The sequence below is a fragment of the Trichogramma pretiosum genome, unplaced genomic scaffold (genome assembly GCF_000599845.2).
Source record: "Trichogramma pretiosum strain Unisexual culture from Peru unplaced genomic scaffold, Tpre_2.0 scaffold41, whole genome shotgun sequence".
Classification (NCBI taxonomy): Eukaryota; Metazoa; Arthropoda; class Insecta; order Hymenoptera; family Trichogrammatidae; genus Trichogramma; species Trichogramma pretiosum.
This window is the reverse complement of record NW_019640824.1, coordinates 860,541-878,014: the sequence shown is the minus strand read 5'-3', so window position 1 is coordinate 878,014 and position 17,474 is coordinate 860,541. Positions and strand designations below refer to the sequence as shown.

Below are 17,474 nucleotides of genomic sequence, written 5' to 3'. Positions count from 1 at the left end.
AAGAATGAGCCTGCAGAAATTATATGGTGGGAGAGAGAAGAGCGGAGATGGCGAGTGACGAGGAGTCGAGCACGGCCAAAGGGCCAGTGACACGCACACCGCGCCACACGCTCATGATTTTTTTTTTTTTTGCCAAAAGCAAGCGCGCGACTGTATAAACGCCAGTACGGTAGGTATCTGTTCGACTTCGCGATGTCGCGCGAGTCGGTCAGGTAGTTCTGCTCCAGTATCTACTGCATATTAAGCTTCGTATTTTGCGTCCGAGCCACTTGTACATAAACATACGATCGATTCGAATCTTCATTCAAAATTATGGAATATCATTTTAAATGTCGCGCAAACTTCAAGCTGGATGCGCGTCGCTAGATCGAAAGACATTCAAAAGCTTGGCTAATCGGTCGTGCAGTCGCAACATCCAAATCGAAGCAAAAGTCACGACGTTTCATGGCAGTTAATCCGAAAGCATCGCGAGCTTTTCACTTGGCCGGAGAACGTTTCGACGATACGTAATCTTTGCCAGCCCTGCAGCAGTGCACGCACACGTTGTTACGCCTATACAAGCTGATCAAACATTTCAATGTGCGCACAGGAAGTGTCCACATGTCGCACATGTCTTTCCGTTGCGATTGAAATGTCATATAAGACACGAACTTTTGATTCGTATTAAATATGATCGGCTTCGCTTTCGCCCGCACGAGTCATCGAGCGGCACACGCGGCTTTGCTCATAAATCGAAAAATTGCTTGCTACGCTCCGCAATACACTTTCTTGTCGACCCGAGCTTTTTTTTTCCAATGCACTTCGTTCTTCTTTATGTTTTCTATATTACTTATAGACTTCGCCTCGTTCGTCTCAAGGAAAACTATCGCATTTAAGTTGCAGCAACGTCGTTGAACCTATCGAAGAAAACTCAAAATTCAGTGTTAACTTATGCATGATTAGCAAGATTCCACGCTGTTACGAATAATAACAATTCCTGTTAATCGTCAAAATAAAAACTTTCGACTAGGCTTACAATTCGAAACAGTTTTACATCGCCCTAATAATCTTAGAAGTTTTTATCTAATTTTTCCATTTAACAAAAAAATTATAAAAAAAGATGCTCTTGGATAACGGATTTCAATTTGGTCGCTTTTGTATCGAGCGCCGTTCTCAGGACAGTGATTGGGAACCGTGAAATGTACGCAAAGAACGAATATTCGTGCTCACATCTCAAGATTGATTAGTTTATGAAAACTTTTATACGTATCACAGTCGCAGCCAGTCTTAGTTTTGAGAGTCACAAGGCATTAAGAAGGCGGAGCTTGGAGCAGCGGCAGAAATTGACTATATATTCATAAACGATGCAAAGCGCCGTAAGATCGACGCAACAAAATTAAAAAACTCGACGTGTTCAACTAGAGGTCGCTACTTAACAACAACGGCTGAATTTAAATTTTACGGTTGGGAAATGTTGCCCGAGCGCCAAACAGCCGCTGGTCCTAACTTTCGCTAATTCCAATGGTGTCTAGTACTTGGCGCCCTCGAGGACTCCTTTATCCTGTGACTCGATTGGCATCGTTTTTAAATAAGTGTCAAGTGTTTCGCGTATAAACTCAGTGTCTAAAACTTCCAATTTGTTCCGAGTTGTGATATGTTCTTTAGTTATGTTATTGATTACTCTAGGCACTAATTTATCAAAGGTCAAAAATTGATTTTCGTTTCAACTGTTCAATAACTAGGGTTGTTTTCGTCTACTAATTTCGTTGTTTAATTTTTCCGAAGTTTGTCCAGACTCAGTTAATATTTATTTAAGGTATATTCGTGTTTTTCTCATTTTTAATATCGATAAATTCATTTTTTTCTATGTATACATAATTTCATACATTGGCAGATGACAGATGATTTAGTAAAAGTAGCTGTGAGGATAAGACCTATGATACAGTCAGAACTTGATAAAGGTTCTCAAACATGTCTTAATGTTATTCCTGGGCAGCAACAAATACATATTCCCTCAGCTGAAAAAGCATTTACATTCAATTATGTATTTGCTTCAGATAGTTCACAAGAACATTTTTATAATTCTGCTATTAAAAATATGGTATCCAATATTTTTGAAGGTAGTTATTTGGATTTTATGAATGATTTTTTCTGCATCAATCATTAATTATAATTTCAACTTTGTAATTTTAGGATACAATGTAACTATTTTGGCTTATGGTCAAACTGGAAGTGGCAAAACATTTTCAATGGGTACCAATTACAATGAAAATGATGCAAATTGTGGCATTATTCCTAGAGCTGTTCATGATATTTTTGAACAAATTGGACTAAAAAAAGATTGGGATTTCACTGTAACTGTTTCTTTTATGGAATTATATAAAGAGCAACTGTATGATTTACTTTCGAAGAAACCTCGTAATCAATGCGCTGTTGACATTCGTGAGGATGTCAAAGGAATCAGGATTGTCGGTTTAACAGAAGTGCCAGTTAATGATACAGCAAGTACATTACAATGTTTAGCTGAGGGCTCTTTGTGTCGAGCCACTGGTGCTACTGCAATGAATGTGCAGAGCAGTAGAAGTCATGCCATTTTCACAATATCTGTTAAACAAGAAAAAAAGAATGAACCGTGAGTATAAACTTTTTTATATGTATTAAAATTGTAATTTAAACTTGAATGGATAGTTGTTTTTTTTTTAAGGGATTCCGCAAAGTTTGCCAAATTTCATTTGGTAGATTTAGCTGGATCTGAAAGAAGTAAAAAAACACAAGCTACAGGGGAAAGATTTAAAGAAGGTGTTAATATAAACAAAGGCCTCCTAGCACTTGGAAACGTCATTTCACAACTTGGAGAAAATGGTAATTCTTCCTATGTTGGATACAGGGATAGTAAGCTTACTCGGTTGTTACAAGATTCACTTGGGGGAAACTCTGTAACGCTCATGATAGCATGTGTTAGTCCTGCTGGTATTTATATTTCTTATATTTAAAATATTTAAAATTGAAAAAAAAGTTATATTGATAGATAAATAATGTTTCTCAGACTATAATATAGAAGAAACAATAAGTACTTTGAGGTATGCGGACCGTGCCAAAAAGATTAAAAACAAACCCATAGTCAATCAAGATCCACACATAGCTGAAATAACAAATCTAAAAAAGATAATAAAAGAATTGCAATCAGCTTTGTACACCAGTCCTGATGTGAACAATGGAAATAGTTGTCCTCCAGAACATCAAGAACTTGTAGAGAAAAATCGATCACTTCAGCGAAAACTTAGAGGACTCACTGAAACTTTAAATAGTAATCTAGCAGAAATGGTACATATGCATGAAATAGCTGATTTAGCTGAACAATCTAGGGAGCAATTTAAAACCTCTATTGCTGCTATTTTGGAAGATTGCGAAAATTTATTAAAGGAATTTGATAGTGACTCTTCTACGATGGAAAGTCAAAAAACCAAATTAGAAAATATTTGCTTTAAAATAATGGGTAAGAAAATTTATATATAATAATCGGTTGCCTCTTATATTTTGAAATATTATTTCTAATGAAACTTTTAGCTATTCAAAAAGAGCAGAAAGAAGCAATAGACAAACTTGTTACTTATGAACTATCCATGGAATGTAACAATGATTTGAGTACCAATTCAGAAATCTTGTCTAATAGCATAGAAAATCCAAATATACACAATGAGACATATGATTTAGATGAAAAACATGAAGAACATACTTTACAACAAGCAGAAAGAGTTGAGGATGTTCAATATATTAATAGACAATTAGCTATAAAAGAAGAATTGGTATCTAATTTGCTGAAAAATTCTTCTCAAGTAGCAGAGTACCAAAAAGAGTTGGATGAAATGGAGCAAGAAATTAAAACTTTGCATGCTGAAAAGGATGAACTGTTACAACAATTGAAAAATGTTCAGGCTAATAATGCTAGTGCAAAGTAAGTTGAAAATCATTAATTTATAATTATGCAAATACTTTATTAAAATTTTGATCATCTCAATTCAATAGATTGGCAGAAGCACGACGTAAAAAAGTACAGGAGTTAGAGAAAAAAATTGCTGAATTGCAGAGAAAATGTCTTGAACAAAATAAAGTAATCAAAAATAAAGAAAAATCTGATATTCAAATAAAAAGTCTATCCAATGAGATAACGAATCTCAAACAAACCAAAGTGAAATTAATCCGAAGTATGCGTTCTGAAACTGACAAATTTAATAAATGGAAAAGGTCAAGAGAACAGGAGCTTGTGAAATTAAAAGATCAAGATAGAAAACGACTTAATCAAATCAACAAAATGCAGGCTGAGCACAACAAACAAAAGAATGTGTTCAGAAGAAAAATGGAAGAAGCTCAAGCTATTCAAAAAAGACTAAAAGTATGTTCTGGTCAAATTTGTTTCTCTTAATTTTAAATGAAAATAATACTAAAAAATAAATTTAATTTATCAGGATGCCTTGGATTTACAAAAGCGTGCAACTTTGAGAAAAGAGAAAACTGCCAATGCAAAAGATGATATTCACGCTTGGGTAACACAAGAGCTAGAAGTATTACTCAGTACAGTTTATGCAGAATGCACTCTCAATAAACTGAAAAAAGATAAAGCTGTATTTGCCAAACAATTGGCTGAATTGCAATTACAAAAGGAATCTCAACCGTCACAGTCAAATCAAGCTCAGATTTCAGAACTAATGGAATTTGTCGAGTTGAGGAATAAACAAATTAAAAATTTAGAACAAAATATTCAAGAGTCTAATCAAGAAAATAGAGCTAAAACGAGGTGGCAGTCACTATCTTCTATGACTGATGCTAAAGAAGCTCTGAAAACCTTATTTGATATTACAGCAGCAAAGGGGAAAGACTTTAGTTTGCTTCAATCAAAATACAATGACTTGGAGGTAAAGAATTTCATTTAAATATCAAGTGTTATTGAATACTTCATATTAATAGTATCTCTGTTGTAGGAAACTGTAGAAAAAATGAAGGCTCAAATTGAAAAATATGAAATTAGAGAATCTAATTCAAAATTACGAAAAAAAGATTTGGGTTTACCAGAGCAGAGAGATGATTTATTGGACGATTCCGAAAAAGATACACAAATTGAACAATTAAAACAACAAGTTGAAGAGTATAAACAAAAGATTGACATTTTAGAAAATAGAGTATGTTCTACTTGTTTTTTTGTAAACCATTTATTTTTATTCAGTGAAAAATTTAACGACTTTGCACATTTTTTTTTTATTTACATAGATTCTAACTGAACGTGATGGCAATTCAAGGGAGTCAAGACACAATAAGAACCCAAAGCCAAAACCTAAACCTCTAACAGATCTCTATGAAACTTCATTTGGTTTTACAGATGAAAGCATGATCAATGATGATGATGATGAAAATGATCCAGATTGGACAAAAACTCCTTTATACAGTAGGATTCAAAAGCTTGAGGTATTTTGATTAGGTTTATACTCATAAAACTGATTGATATTAACTCATACAACTGATTAATATTTTTCATTTCAGAAAACAACAAAAAATGTTGGAAAGGACACTACAGCTGTGCCAATGAAAAGATCATTTAGCGGGGAGGTAAAATGTTCTTGTAAAACTCACTGTTCATCTAGACTTTGTACGTGTAGACGCAATGAAGTATCTTGTGGAAATTGTAATTGTGATCCAAACTTATGTCAAAATCAATTTACTGAAAATGTAAGAAATGACAATTTTAAAAAGTTTGATTATGAGCATATTTTTAATAAACATATGATATTTTTTTTCCAGACGCGACGTACTCTTTTCACAGATGTGAAAACTGAACAAGAACTTGAGAATGGTGAAATGAAAAAGATTAAGTATGTATTTTTCATAGATTATCACTAATTTATTTTAATCTTCCTTAAACTTATATATTTAATGAAATATTTACAGATTGGAAATCAAATCGGAATAACGCAATTTCACTGTTTATTGTTATTTAATTAGAAGTTAATTAAGTCTTTTAAGAAGTGATGAAGCATGATATTGTGGAGATCAAATTCTACTGTTATAATATTTAGGAAAATAAAGCTTAGCTTTACCAATATTTTGTCAAGCAACTATCATAACAAATACAATGTTAAAATTGTTAAATAAGGAATTAAAAAATTTTTCTGAATAAAATTTTTTTTGTATTTTTAAAATAACGAATTTTTTAATGTTTATAAACTGCATCAATTGTAATTCATTTACTGCATTAATTAATATAATAATTAATGATTAGTCAATCAAGGAATTAACAATAATTCCAATTCATTTTATAACTAAAAGTCAGTGAATTATATTAACTGTTGCATTTTGGCTTGTAGGTATTCAAAATTTTTTGGGGAATGTTAAAATTCTCTTAATTTTTCGCGTTTGCAGCTCATCACTGCATTAGTATGCTGGAAGAGCTTTGCCAAATGTTAACAAATGATGTTTTGTGTAAGCTAGTTTAATGATAAGTGAAATAGACAATAAATATATGGTATACCAGAAGGAGCGCAAGCACACTCTTCGATGTGTAAGAAATTAAATATTTTGTCTAATTGAATCAAATGTGAGAAAATTTTTTTCAGTTTGCGTCAATATTTTTTTTTCTGTGAGAAGAGTTGAGAATTGCAATTTCTCCTGCTGTTTTTGCCTAAAATATTTAAATTTTTTTGAGGAAAATTGTTTTTAATGAGTTCAGTTACAACTAAAATACTATAATCGAAAACAAAATTCAAATGTTATGCCAAAGAAATAGACTTCAAATTATAATTTCCAAACAATCTGCCGTATACTAAAACATATTAAATACTACACTATAGATAACCTTCGTGTGTCCAGTGCACTGCGAACATAAAAATTTATATATATAACATATTTTATATACAGACTTCATGACGTGTCATGGCAGAAATAGAAACACAAACTGACAGAGCACTGCGTGTGCATATGTAGTACTAGCTACATATACACATGTGAGTGTGTGTGTGTGTATGTGTACAACATAGATATTATATGTTGACTCTGATCAAGCCCGTAAAATGACGATAAGCAGCAAGCCTAGCGCGTATTTGAGCTTTTATCAAAAATAGTGGGTAGCGTCGTCGGCTCATTTTTGTGACTAGAGTCGGTGCGAGAGCGGCACTTACATCGTCGTCATTAGCACTTGTGGCTACATAGGTCTGCTTCTCTGCATGTAACCATATCATTCATGTTGTGATAAGTGAACAGTTGGATTGCGCGGTGTCTCTGCACGGGACTACGACGTACGATCGACAAAGTCTCAGACTCGCAGCTTTGTCAGTTCGAGTTTGATCATATCGAGGTCTTAATACATATAGGTACCTATATCGTACATTGTACTAGGTGCACTCGTAACAGACTGGCCTTGTGCGCGGTATCATCGTTATTCGCTCGTCGCATCAACAGCTCGTAGCGCGCGAGCACCCCCGAAACACAGTGTCGTCGTTCAGCTGGTGCCATCGCTCAACAAGACGACAATTATGACGAAGACCATTGTCTTACTAGCCGTTTTATTAGCGAGCGGACATGCCTTTTATTTACCGGGATTGGCACCGGTGAATTATTGCCCCGATGATGGAAAGAAAGAAGTCAACGAAAATTGCAAGGTAGCATTTTTCCCTAGCCCTTTGACATCTCCATTTAAAACTTTCTCGTATTTATTACATTAATTTCATGCCGATTACGCTATATCTGCCTTGGCTTTTCCAAAGATAAGAACGCTTAATGTGTAAAATAATTACAACTACCTTCGATAACCTATCTTAAATGCGTGCCTGAATCATAATTTATAATTGGATAATTGTTTATTCTACTCATCTTTTCAATCGTTCTTGTTTTTCCCATAAATCTATCATAATACTTTTATTGCAATTTTCAGTCCGACATAGGTCTGTACGTCAATCGTCTCAGTTCTCTGCAAGCTGTTATTCCTTATGAATACCATCAGTGAGTAATAAATTACTTTTGATTTTCAACTATTATGAATTTGTGTGGTTAAAACAGCTACAACAGAAAATTATTGTTACAGTTTTGATTTTTGCAAAGCTGATGAAACCAATTCTCCAGCTGAAAACTTGGGACAAGTTATTTTTGGTGAACGCATTCGAAACTCACCTTACAAGGTACGTTTGATCTTTTGAACGCTTTATTGAGATAAAAATTCAAAGACTTAATCTAAAGAATTTCATCAACTCATCTCAATTTTCAGATTAAATTTTTAAAAGAAGAAAAATGTGCAGTTGTTTGTAAAAGAAAATACACTGGAGGCAATAAAGAAGATGAGAAAAAATTGGAAACTCTTAAAGAAGGAATGCAACTTTCTTATAAACATTTTTGGATTGTTGGTAAGTACATACGTTACATTATGACTGCACCGCATTTTATACATTTATAAAAAATGTTAACCTTCTTTTACAGACAATATGCCCGTCACTTGGTGCTACCTCGTAAATAATGATTATCAATTCTGTAATATTGGTTTCCCAATGGGATGTTTCATGCGAGATACTTGGTCATCGCAAGAAAACTGCGATATTGATGTCAGTTGCAATATCATATTTCCTTAACTACTCCATTATAAAGTCTATACAATAATTAAAATATAATTTATGTAAATGTTTTTTTAGCCTGCCACATACAACAAAGAAAAAACATATTATTTGTTTAATCATGTTGATTTGGTTATAACATATCACAGCGGCGCTAATGAAGATTGGGGCACTGGAACTAAAAATAGTGGCAGAATAATTGGTAAGTTGTCTCATTGAACTATACGGAATGATTTTCATAATTTTTAATAACATTTTTTTAAATTCCAATTTTTCAATTTTACAGCGATTAAAGTAACACCACGAAGTATCAAACATGATTATAATGAAAAAAATCCTAGTTGTGGTCCAAAAATGCCACCATTAGAAATTCCACTTGATCCACTCAAAGTTGGTCAAGAATTAGACATTGTGTACACTTACAGTGTCACTTTCCAGCTTAATAATACTATTAAATGGTCATCTAGATGGGACTATATTCTTGAATCAACCCCTCATACTAACATTCAGTGGTTTAGTATTTTAAATTCGTTAGTCATTGTATTATTTTTATCTGGTATGGTTGCCATGATTATGCTTCGCACTTTGCACAAAGATATCGCTAGATATAATCAAGTAAGTTATTTTTTAAAAGGAACCTATTTTTTTTTGTTTATTTGTTCAAAATTAGAGTAAATTGATATTTTGAAATCACAGCTTATTCTTAAAATGTTGTTATACTTGTTTTTAAACGTGATTAAAAAATGAATGAGCTGTTGTAGTGTTTGTGTAAAACTGTGTTTTTCGACACGTCTGTGTTATCATAACGCAGGCTTACTTTCAGATTGAATCTGGTGAAGATGCTCAAGAAGAATTTGGATGGAAACTGGTACATGGGGACGTTTTCCGCCCACCAAGAAAAGGAATGTTGTTATCAGTTCTTCTAGGTTCTGGTATTCAAGTATTTTTCATGGCTTTGGTTACTTTAGGTATATATAATTCGAATTTTTTTTTTATTATTTCTGTCAGTTTGAATTAACAAAACCTTTTTCTTTTATAGCTTTTGCATGTCTGGGTTTCCTTTCACCAGCAAATCGAGGAGCATTAATGACTTGTGCAATGATACTTTATGTTTGTCTTGGAACAACAGCTGGTTATGTATCAGCAAGGATTTACAAAAGTTTTGGGGGTGAAAAGTGGAAAAGTAATGTTTTACTTACTTCCATGCTTAGTCCAGGGTATGCTATTTCATATTAATTTATACATTTCAATAAGGAACCACGGTTAATTATTTTTTCTGCTCTTAGACTTGTTTTCAGCTTATTTTTCATTATGAACCTTATATTCTGGGCTAAAGGTAGTTCAGCTGCTGTACCCTTTAGCACTCTTGTTGCCATATTAGCTTTATGGTTTGGTATATCTGTTCCTCTAACTTATGTTGGAGCCTACTTTGGTTTCAAGAAAAGGGTAAGATAATTAAATAACAATGTTTTATGTTGCAGCGATACTTGTATTGAGCATATTTTTCACTTTTTTTTTTCTATGTTTAGTCAATTGAGCATCCAGTTCGTACAAATCAAATTCCACGACAAATTCCTGAACAGAGTTTCTATACACAAGCTGTTCCTGGAGTTATTATGGGTGGCGTTTTGCCATTTGGATGTATATTTATTCAATTGTTTTTCATACTAAATTCACTCTGGTAATTGCAAAATTCAATTGATACTTATAAAACATCAAATAATTAGATTTTTTAAATTGTTTATATGTATCTTTTTAGGTCCAGCCAGACATACTACATGTTTGGATTCTTGTTTTTGGTTTTTCTTATTCTTGTTCTTACATGTTCAGAAACGACGATACTTCTGTGTTACTTCCATCTGTGTGCAGAAGTAAGTTAATTGACAGTAGCCATAAACTCTTGTTATACGTCTAGTTAGAAAATCCATCTTAATAAATATCACTTTTAGGATTATCATTGGTGGTGGCGCAGTTTTTTGACGTCAGGATTTACAGCATTTTATTTGCTAGTTTATTGCATACACTATTTTGCCACTAAATTGAATATTGAAGACGCCACTTCTACCTTCCTGTACTTTGGATACACTATGATTATGGTTTATTTATTCTTCTTGTTGACAGGTAACTTGCTTTTCACATTATTTAAGAATCCTACTTTCTTAAAATGGTATTATAAGTTAAATCTTCAATTTATACATTTTTCAGGATCCATTGGTTTCTTTGCATGTTTTTGGTTTGTGAGAAAAATTTACAGCGTAGTCAAAGTTGACTGAAAACTTTTGATATGAACAATTTGTGAAAATTAATAAATTTTTTAAGACCAAATTGTAATAATTTTTATACTACAGTTTGCATAATGCTTTATTCATAACATCGTCAGAGCTATAGACTATAATTATTTAGCTAAACAAGTGTTTGTTATTATATGAATTATTCACATGATTGATACCATGTATATTTCTAAAACCAAGGAAACCGGATTAATGGATTTTGACAATTATGTATTCTTAGCATTTTTGTACGAATACACAAAGTTTAACGACTTTTTTCCTTCTCCAAAAGTATTTTAAAATCCATGTATAATATTTACGTTACAAGCAGAAGATCTTTCCTTGGTGCATAAGTGAGACTTAAGAATAAAAAATTTGTATTACAAAGACAATTGAAGTAGTATACAAGTAATATTAGTTATGTACATTGGCTCGTTAAGAGTGACTTTTATAAATATCATAATAATCGTTGTATAACTTAGATAATAAGATGCAAAAATTAAATTCAAATTATCTACAATATTTCTAAACTTTCTAATACAAAAATAACCAATTATTTTGCTTTTTATTTTACTTCTAAAAATAATTGTTTTTAGAATACAAGTCAGTACAATAATGATAAGTTATTTTAAAAATTAAGAAAGGATATTTTCACTTTTGGTAAAGAATGAAATTCTATACAATACTTTTTTTATTTGCTTTCTTAATTTATAGACAAAATAAAGGATAAAATCATTGGAGCAAGTGTTTGTTAAATCTGAAGTGATATTTGTGATTATTTTATAATTAAATAGAAAGCCTCTGATGCACACTAGTATTTTGTAAATTATTAAGACAAGGCTTGAACCATAACATAGTTTCATTGTCAAGTCATTTAAAAAGTCATGCCCTTTCTACTTAACACGTGACTAAAACTGTAAATTTTGGAATTATAGTTATAATAAATTGTTTGCAGTCATATTATTTGTTTGTCTTTCTTATATGAATAAGGAGTTTAAATAAAAATAATAAATTTCATTTAAATGCTTCTTTTATTAATAATAATTCCTAAGATCTACATATGATGTATTTAGCTCTAATGTAAGTTTATGAATCAACAAAAAATGTTTTCAAATGTTTCAATGTAAAACAGTTACTTTACATTTCAAATACCACTAAAAAATGATGCATGTATTTACATTACGTTAGATACGATGAACAATTTTGCCACAATAATGTTATAGAATTAACTAATTGTTGTAATCTTGAAATGACATTAGTCTATAATTTGGTGTTTTTAACTTTGCTTTTGAAAAACTGAAGTGCAAAATAAGTTTTTCTACTGCTCTTAAGATAAAACTCGTTTGATTGTGTTGTTCCATAGATATACTTGGAATTTTTAATTAATATATCATCGATTCTAATCAGAATCATAAGATACTTGCAAGTTGCATTTAAAATATCTAAGAATTCATGGTGAATTTTTCTTGTCAGTGTAAATCCTTAGCATAATATAACTATGATGAAGCGTTACATCCTGATTATCGTTGCTGACCTGTAAAAAGCACGGCTAAAAAGAAAAATTTCGGAAAAATATGGAAAGGTGACAAGGACTTGATAAGGGCAAACTGCTACGACTTTTTAAATTCTTTTATTCAAAAAATAAAAAAACCATGACAGTGTTACGAATGGAATAATAAATTGAAAAATTATTTAATTACTGATTGCCGAGGCTTATTTCATTGTGTACAAAGCAGAATTTGTGTACTTGATCGGACACGCGAAAATATAAAAAAATTCAATTTAGAATATTAATAGTAATAATAATATTAATATAAATATTTACATATTCGTGAAACACGAACAAAAAATAGGAAACTGTGAGTTAACTTTATCAATCACGTAGTCGTGCCGAGGGGCTAGAATGGTCAAGTTGAGAAAGGATAAGGATAATAGTTTGCATCATTTCAGAAATTATAAGAACGTGAAAAATTATTTTCTCGGGCGGCTACGGCGTCGTGAATCTCGACCTCTCTCTACTCGTCGTATCTCTTCTACTCGGCGTGCATGTTCTGCCATGTGTTGTCGTCTTAATTCTTCTTTGACCATAATCTAATAAAATCATACAATACATGTATTAATATCGCCTTATTTTATTGCGGTATTAGAGTAAATTATTTATAATTGTATCAATTTTACCTGTTCATTTGTTAAAGGTAACCAATATATACAAGGAGTGGTTTTAGTTTTCCTAAAAAGATCATCTAATAGTTTTGCTGTGGGAGGCTCCTCTTCTTTCTTCTTAAATTTTCTCGCAGGTGCAGGAAGATGAACTTCATGTGTTGGAGATGCACTGCGCTGACGTTTTTTCTTTTCTATTTCTTTTCGCTCTCGCTCCTTTTCCTTCTTTTCAAGTAGCCCATCTTCTTTCCCAAGATCCCATTCCCGAATGACTGTTATCTATAAAATAAATTTGTAATAGAAGGTTTATTTTACTTATTTGTTAGTGCATTTTATAAATAAATTGATAAATCTTACTTTATTTACGGTTTGGTTTCGTTCTTCTCTGTCCCATGTATCTTGCTTCCAAGTCTCATTTGCAATAGATTGCTCTGTTTTTCTGACTAAAGGCTGATCTACCGTTGACGCCCATGCTTTTTCCATATCTTCTTTATTGGCATACTCAACGATCAATTTCTTTGGATTTGAGAGTGGCCAAGAAATACCATGTAATGCTTGTCGAGTCTCAAAAGCTTGGTCTTCATTTTTATACTATAATAATAATTTTGCTTTTAGAATAATTTAAATTGCGTATAATGATTTGAATTAAGTAATAAAAATAATAAATACCTCTACATAACACTTGGATTTTATTCTATCCATCCAGAAACCGTTTTCTACAATAGTTCCTGTTCGCGAGAGGAGTTCCTTGATCTGGTTTAATGTAAATGGCCGTACCAAATTTTTAATCAATAAAATATTTGTGGCTTGAGCTTCAGCAGTACTAGGTGAAGCAGGTCTAGGCGTCTCTTTAATAATACTGATTTTTCGTCTTGACGCTGTAAGAGATGTAAGAGTATTAATAAGCAAAATAGTATCGATTTAATTTAAGGTTCAGATTTGAGTAATTTGTAATTGAAAAATATTTTTTACAATGATATTACAATCTATCAATTCATGATTCATGAGTTAGCAATGGAAATTAATAATCATTAATAATATATTTTACCTGTCTGATTGTCAGTTTTTTGATCCTTTTTGGTTATTTCAGAATTTGTAGTTAAATCTGTCTCTTCTTCATTGTCACTTATTTCTTTTTTTCTTTTATTTGTAACTCTTTCTTCATCGTCTTTAGTTAGGCGTACCTCATTAAGCGATACAGGTTTTGCCCCAGGTACTAAAGCCTAAATAATGCAAATGAAGTTTTAATTATTGTATACTTTTACCTAAGAATAAAGATGTTGTAAATACCTTCAAAGAATCAGTGGATATAGAAAAAGCTGGTCCAACACCTGCTGCTATTGTAGTAGTTCCCCACCGACGTCTTTTTGTGGTTGATTTTTGATCAGGCTGATCATTATCCGCATGATTTTCCTTAAAGAAATTGATAAATAAATTATTTTCTCTTGATAAAATTACATAAAAACTAATAAAACTTGTAATAGTTTACTAACTTTATTTTGATTTGTTTCTGAAACTTGTTTAACAGAATTATCTTCTGTATTATTTTCTGAATCTTGAGGTATCCTAGAATTGCTGTACAAATAATTAATTTAGTAATAAGAAACTTGCAAACATGCTATTGAAAAATTGAATAATGATTTTAAATAAAATATTATTACTTACAACGATCTTTTCAAACTGACTTTTGCTGGTTTTGATGCAATTAATGATGCACTTAAATCATCTGATTTATCTGTAATTTCTAAAATATCTTCTTTATCCATAGTACTTTCAGAAATTTCCAGATGAGTTTCATAACTAATTGCATTTCTCTCTGTTCTCGATGAATTTTTATTAGTTGACCATTTTTTATGATTATGAGGACTTTGCTCATTTTCTACTTCATCTTTTATTTCACCTTCTTCTTCCTCATCTTCTTTGCTCTCTTCTATTAAGCAATTTTCAGTGTCAATACAAATGGATTCTGCATTATTTTCAGAATTGAAAACTTCATTTTCTGAATTATTGTCATTTTTTAATGAAATATCTTCAGTAGTATTTTCATCATAAATTAATGGCTCTTCTGCATTTGGAGATTCTTCTTCAACTTTTTCATTCTGTTGAATGATTTCAGTGTCATACTTTTTATTCACTTGTGAAACTTCATTATTTTCTTGATTAATATCATCATCAGGACTGACAGTTTCCTGTATTGAATCTTCATTAGCTTGTTCAGCAACAACTTTATAACTATTTTCATTAAGGTTAATATCAGTTGGCTGCTGAGATTCACAAGTTTTATTTTCTAATTCAGAAGGTAAATTAGAATCTTCTTGTTGTTCTTCTTCTCCTTGATTAAGTACAGCTTCATTTTCAACGCAATCAGCTACAATATCCCTGCTATCTGGTGATGGATCCTCTTGAGTATTAGTCAAAGTTTGGTATTCCTCACTGTTTGATGGTTGTTCAGAGTTAAGAGAAGATATAGTAGTAGTTTCAGGCAAGTTCTCCTTGGAATCAGCTTGTTGATCTATGTTTGTTTGATCATCAGACAAGTTGACTGAAGTGGTTTCAGGCAGGTTCTCCTTGTAATCACTTACCTCTTCCTTGGGTTCCTGACCTTGATTTACAGAAGAGGAATCATCAGCTTTTTGGCTAATAGCAACCTTTTCCAAAGCTGCTACACGCTCATCTGCTGATTCAACCTCTTCTGCAATGCTTTCTCCACTATCCTGCCACTTGTTTGATTTTTTTTTACTTGGCGTTGAACTTTCAGATGTTTCTGATGTATTACGCTGTCTACATAACTTCAGTTTCTGGATTTCTCCAGGTGATGCATCCGCTCTTGCTACTTTCCATACTGACCCATTTCCATCCTCTTCTTTTGCTCCAAGAACAGATTTAATTAGTTCACTGGAAGTAACATTACTTTGTGTACCTTCCACATCATTGCTTTGCTCGATATTAGTAATATCGTTATTATCATCCACCACTGGTGCACTTTCTTTAACTACTTCTTTGTCTGGAGATGGTGATACTCTTGCTCTTCTTCTAGTAGTTCGCCTTGGAGTGACTGTTTCAACAACTTTTTCAACAGCTGCCTTTGCCTTGTTACGCTCACTTTTGCGCCTCATTACTAGAACAATAAAATTTTTTTTGAAATAGGACTGATGAAGCTTAATAAAATTAAATACACCAATAAAGGCTGTTGATTTAAGTTTTTAAAAAAAATTAACAGATTCTTCTCTAAGTTTTATCATAAACAAAATATATCAGATTTCTATTTATATAGAGACAATTAATACACTTTCTGCAATTCCCAACTCACTTGTTTTTTATCAGTTCTTAGACTTGTATGTAACCTCTCCAGGAAGAACACTAGCCGATCAAAGTATGTTTAGATTCTAATATATTATATTATTACAGAAAGTAAAACAGCAATAGTCTATGAAGACAGATACACTTCGAAATCAAGGTTAGTTGAGCGCATTTAATTTACGTATGACTACCCGGTGCGCATTAGAATATGTCCAAGAGATGTGTGTAAACTGTAAGGTTTACTTTACTGGGTTGCTTAGCGTGGTCCCATAGATTAAATAGGTGTATTCCTAACCCAAGTAAAAATAATGCAGCCTACAATTGAATGTCTCCCCACCCTCTACTAAACTCAAGCACGGAAAAATCTTGAAATAAACACTCGGCTAGGTATGCGTAACATAAGATTATGTCTATATGATGCTACTTACTGCTGTATACGTTGTAATTAAACGAATCTGATTCGACTGCTTGATCAACACGTTGAAGCAATTGCGATTTCTGAACTTTTAATCTGTTATATGGATGAAAAACTAAAGTAGAGTTGTGATTGTTCGGCACAACTCGCAAGTAGAGAAAAAAACGAGTAAAGCGTCGCTACCGCTTCTTCCTTTATACAGTTTAGCGCATTAAGTAAACTCGAAGCGGCTCGCGATTCTTTCTCTCTCTCTCTCTTTCACTCTTTGATGCACTTATCACAGCCAGCTTAGGCCATCCAACATTATATACGTAAATATATATGCACGAATAATGTTACGAGATCAGTTCTCAGACTTCAGTTCAGGCGCTAGTCGGGATGATTCTATCTCGGTCTTGGATCATACAAACGAAACATAGACTGCAAGCACAATTGATAATATTAGCATTTTTAGATTTTCAATTGTGCAAACTACGTAAGATAGCGCTTTTTAATGTTGGCAAAACGAATACCTTATGGCTATGTATCAAAATGATGATTTGGAACAAGAAAATGTATTGTTAACTAACGAGTTAGTTATTCAAACACACAGTGAGACTTAAAGTTGAGATCAGAGTCGGTTGGACAAATATTAATAGAATAGAAATGAAAAATATTCTCTTCGATTTTTTTTTACCAATTATTCATTCAAATAATTATCGAAGCATTTCTATGACTTGCACTCAATCACAATATATAAGCGTACTGTAAATCTCAATGCGT

At 32.3% G+C, this 17,474-nt stretch overlaps 3 protein-coding genes across 5 annotated transcripts; 2 read left to right on the top strand and 1 right to left on the bottom strand.

Moving 5' to 3' along the window:
* Positions 1-1,282: 1,282 nt before the first annotated feature.
* On the top strand, positions 1,283-6,170 carry LOC106656700 (chromosome-associated kinesin KIF4). Its single transcript, XM_014377797.2, has 13 exons — positions 1,283-1,795; positions 1,874-2,099; positions 2,173-2,611; positions 2,684-2,949; positions 3,026-3,475; positions 3,547-3,934; positions 4,006-4,372; positions 4,446-4,892; positions 4,959-5,156; positions 5,245-5,439; positions 5,515-5,700; positions 5,773-5,843; positions 5,920-6,170. The coding sequence occupies exons 2-13, from the start codon at positions 1,874-1,876 to the stop codon at positions 5,939-5,941; spliced, it is 3,255 nt and encodes a 1,084-aa protein (XP_014233283.1). The 5' UTR covers positions 1,283-1,795; the 3' UTR covers positions 5,942-6,170.
* Positions 6,171-6,980: 810 nt separating this feature from the next.
* LOC106656702 (transmembrane 9 superfamily member 2) lies at positions 6,981-11,795 on the top strand. Of its 2 annotated transcripts, none has more exons than XM_014377801.2 (14): positions 6,981-7,625; positions 7,898-7,965; positions 8,048-8,141; positions 8,228-8,363; positions 8,437-8,558; positions 8,646-8,769; positions 8,854-9,182; positions 9,391-9,535; positions 9,607-9,784; positions 9,854-10,013; positions 10,097-10,248; positions 10,327-10,438; positions 10,517-10,688; positions 10,773-10,860. In XM_014377801.2, the coding sequence occupies exons 1-14, from the start codon at positions 7,500-7,502 to the stop codon at positions 10,838-10,840; spliced, it is 1,986 nt and encodes a 661-aa protein (XP_014233287.1). In that variant the 5' UTR covers positions 6,981-7,499; the 3' UTR covers positions 10,841-10,860. The 2 variants fall into 2 exon arrangements, with proteins under 2 accessions (XP_014233287.1, XP_014233286.1); XM_014377800.2 differs by having other exon boundaries at positions 6,983-7,625; positions 9,379-9,535; positions 10,773-11,795.
* A 703-nt stretch (positions 11,796-12,498) lies between these two features.
* LOC106656701 (apoptotic chromatin condensation inducer in the nucleus) lies at positions 12,499-17,110 on the bottom strand. Of its 2 annotated transcripts, none has more exons than XM_023463241.1 (9): positions 16,726-17,110; positions 14,663-16,115; positions 14,491-14,572; positions 14,288-14,410; positions 14,046-14,220; positions 13,667-13,875; positions 13,355-13,588; positions 13,016-13,276; positions 12,499-12,928 (listed from the first exon to the last, which is right to left on the bottom strand). In XM_023463241.1, the coding sequence occupies exons 2-9, from the start codon at positions 16,111-16,113 to the stop codon at positions 12,809-12,811; spliced, it is 2,655 nt and encodes an 884-aa protein (XP_023319009.1). In that variant the 5' UTR covers positions 16,114-16,115; positions 16,726-17,110; the 3' UTR covers positions 12,499-12,808. The 2 variants fall into 2 exon arrangements, with proteins under 2 accessions (XP_023319009.1, XP_014233285.1); XM_014377799.2 differs by lacking the exon at positions 16,726-17,110 and adding an exon at positions 16,308-16,652.
* Between the last annotated feature and the right edge of the window lie 364 nt (positions 17,111-17,474).

What these genes read in the sequence shown, in the direction of transcription:
- LOC106656700 (XM_014377797.2), top strand. Translation starts at nt 1,874, where the DNA reads ATGACAGATGATTTAGTAAAAGTAGCTGTGAGGATAAGACCTATGATA. An exon ending in AGCATGTGTTAGTCCTGCTG is followed by an intron (nt 2,950 to 3,025) that starts GTATTTATATTT and finishes AATGTTTCTCAG; the next exon opens with ACTATAATATAGAAGAAACA. An exon ending in CTATTCAAAAAAGACTAAAA is followed by an intron (nt 4,373 to 4,445) that starts GTATGTTCTGGT and finishes TTAATTTATCAG; the next exon opens with GATGCCTTGGATTTACAAAA.
- LOC106656702 (XM_014377800.2), top strand. Translation starts at nt 7,500, where the DNA reads ATGACGAAGACCATTGTCTTACTAGCCGTTTTATTAGCGAGCGGACAT. An exon ending in AAATAGTGGCAGAATAATTG is followed by an intron (nt 8,770 to 8,853) that starts GTAAGTTGTCTC and finishes TCAATTTTACAG; the next exon opens with CGATTAAAGTAACACCACGA. An exon ending in CATGGCTTTGGTTACTTTAG is followed by an intron (nt 9,536 to 9,606) that starts GTATATATAATT and finishes TTTCTTTTATAG; the next exon opens with CTTTTGCATGTCTGGGTTTC.
- LOC106656701 (XM_023463241.1), bottom strand. Translation starts at nt 16,113, where the DNA reads ATGAGGCGCAAAAGTGAGCGTAACAAGGCAAAGGCAGCTGTTGAAAAA. An exon ending in AATCCAAGTGTTATGTAGAG is followed by an intron (nt 13,589 to 13,666) that starts GTATTTATTATT and finishes TTATTATTATAG; the next exon opens with TATAAAAATGAAGACCAAGC. An exon ending in GAAACCAAACCGTAAATAAA is followed by an intron (nt 13,277 to 13,354) that starts GTAAGATTTATC and finishes TTTATTTTATAG; the next exon opens with ATAACAGTCATTCGGGAATG.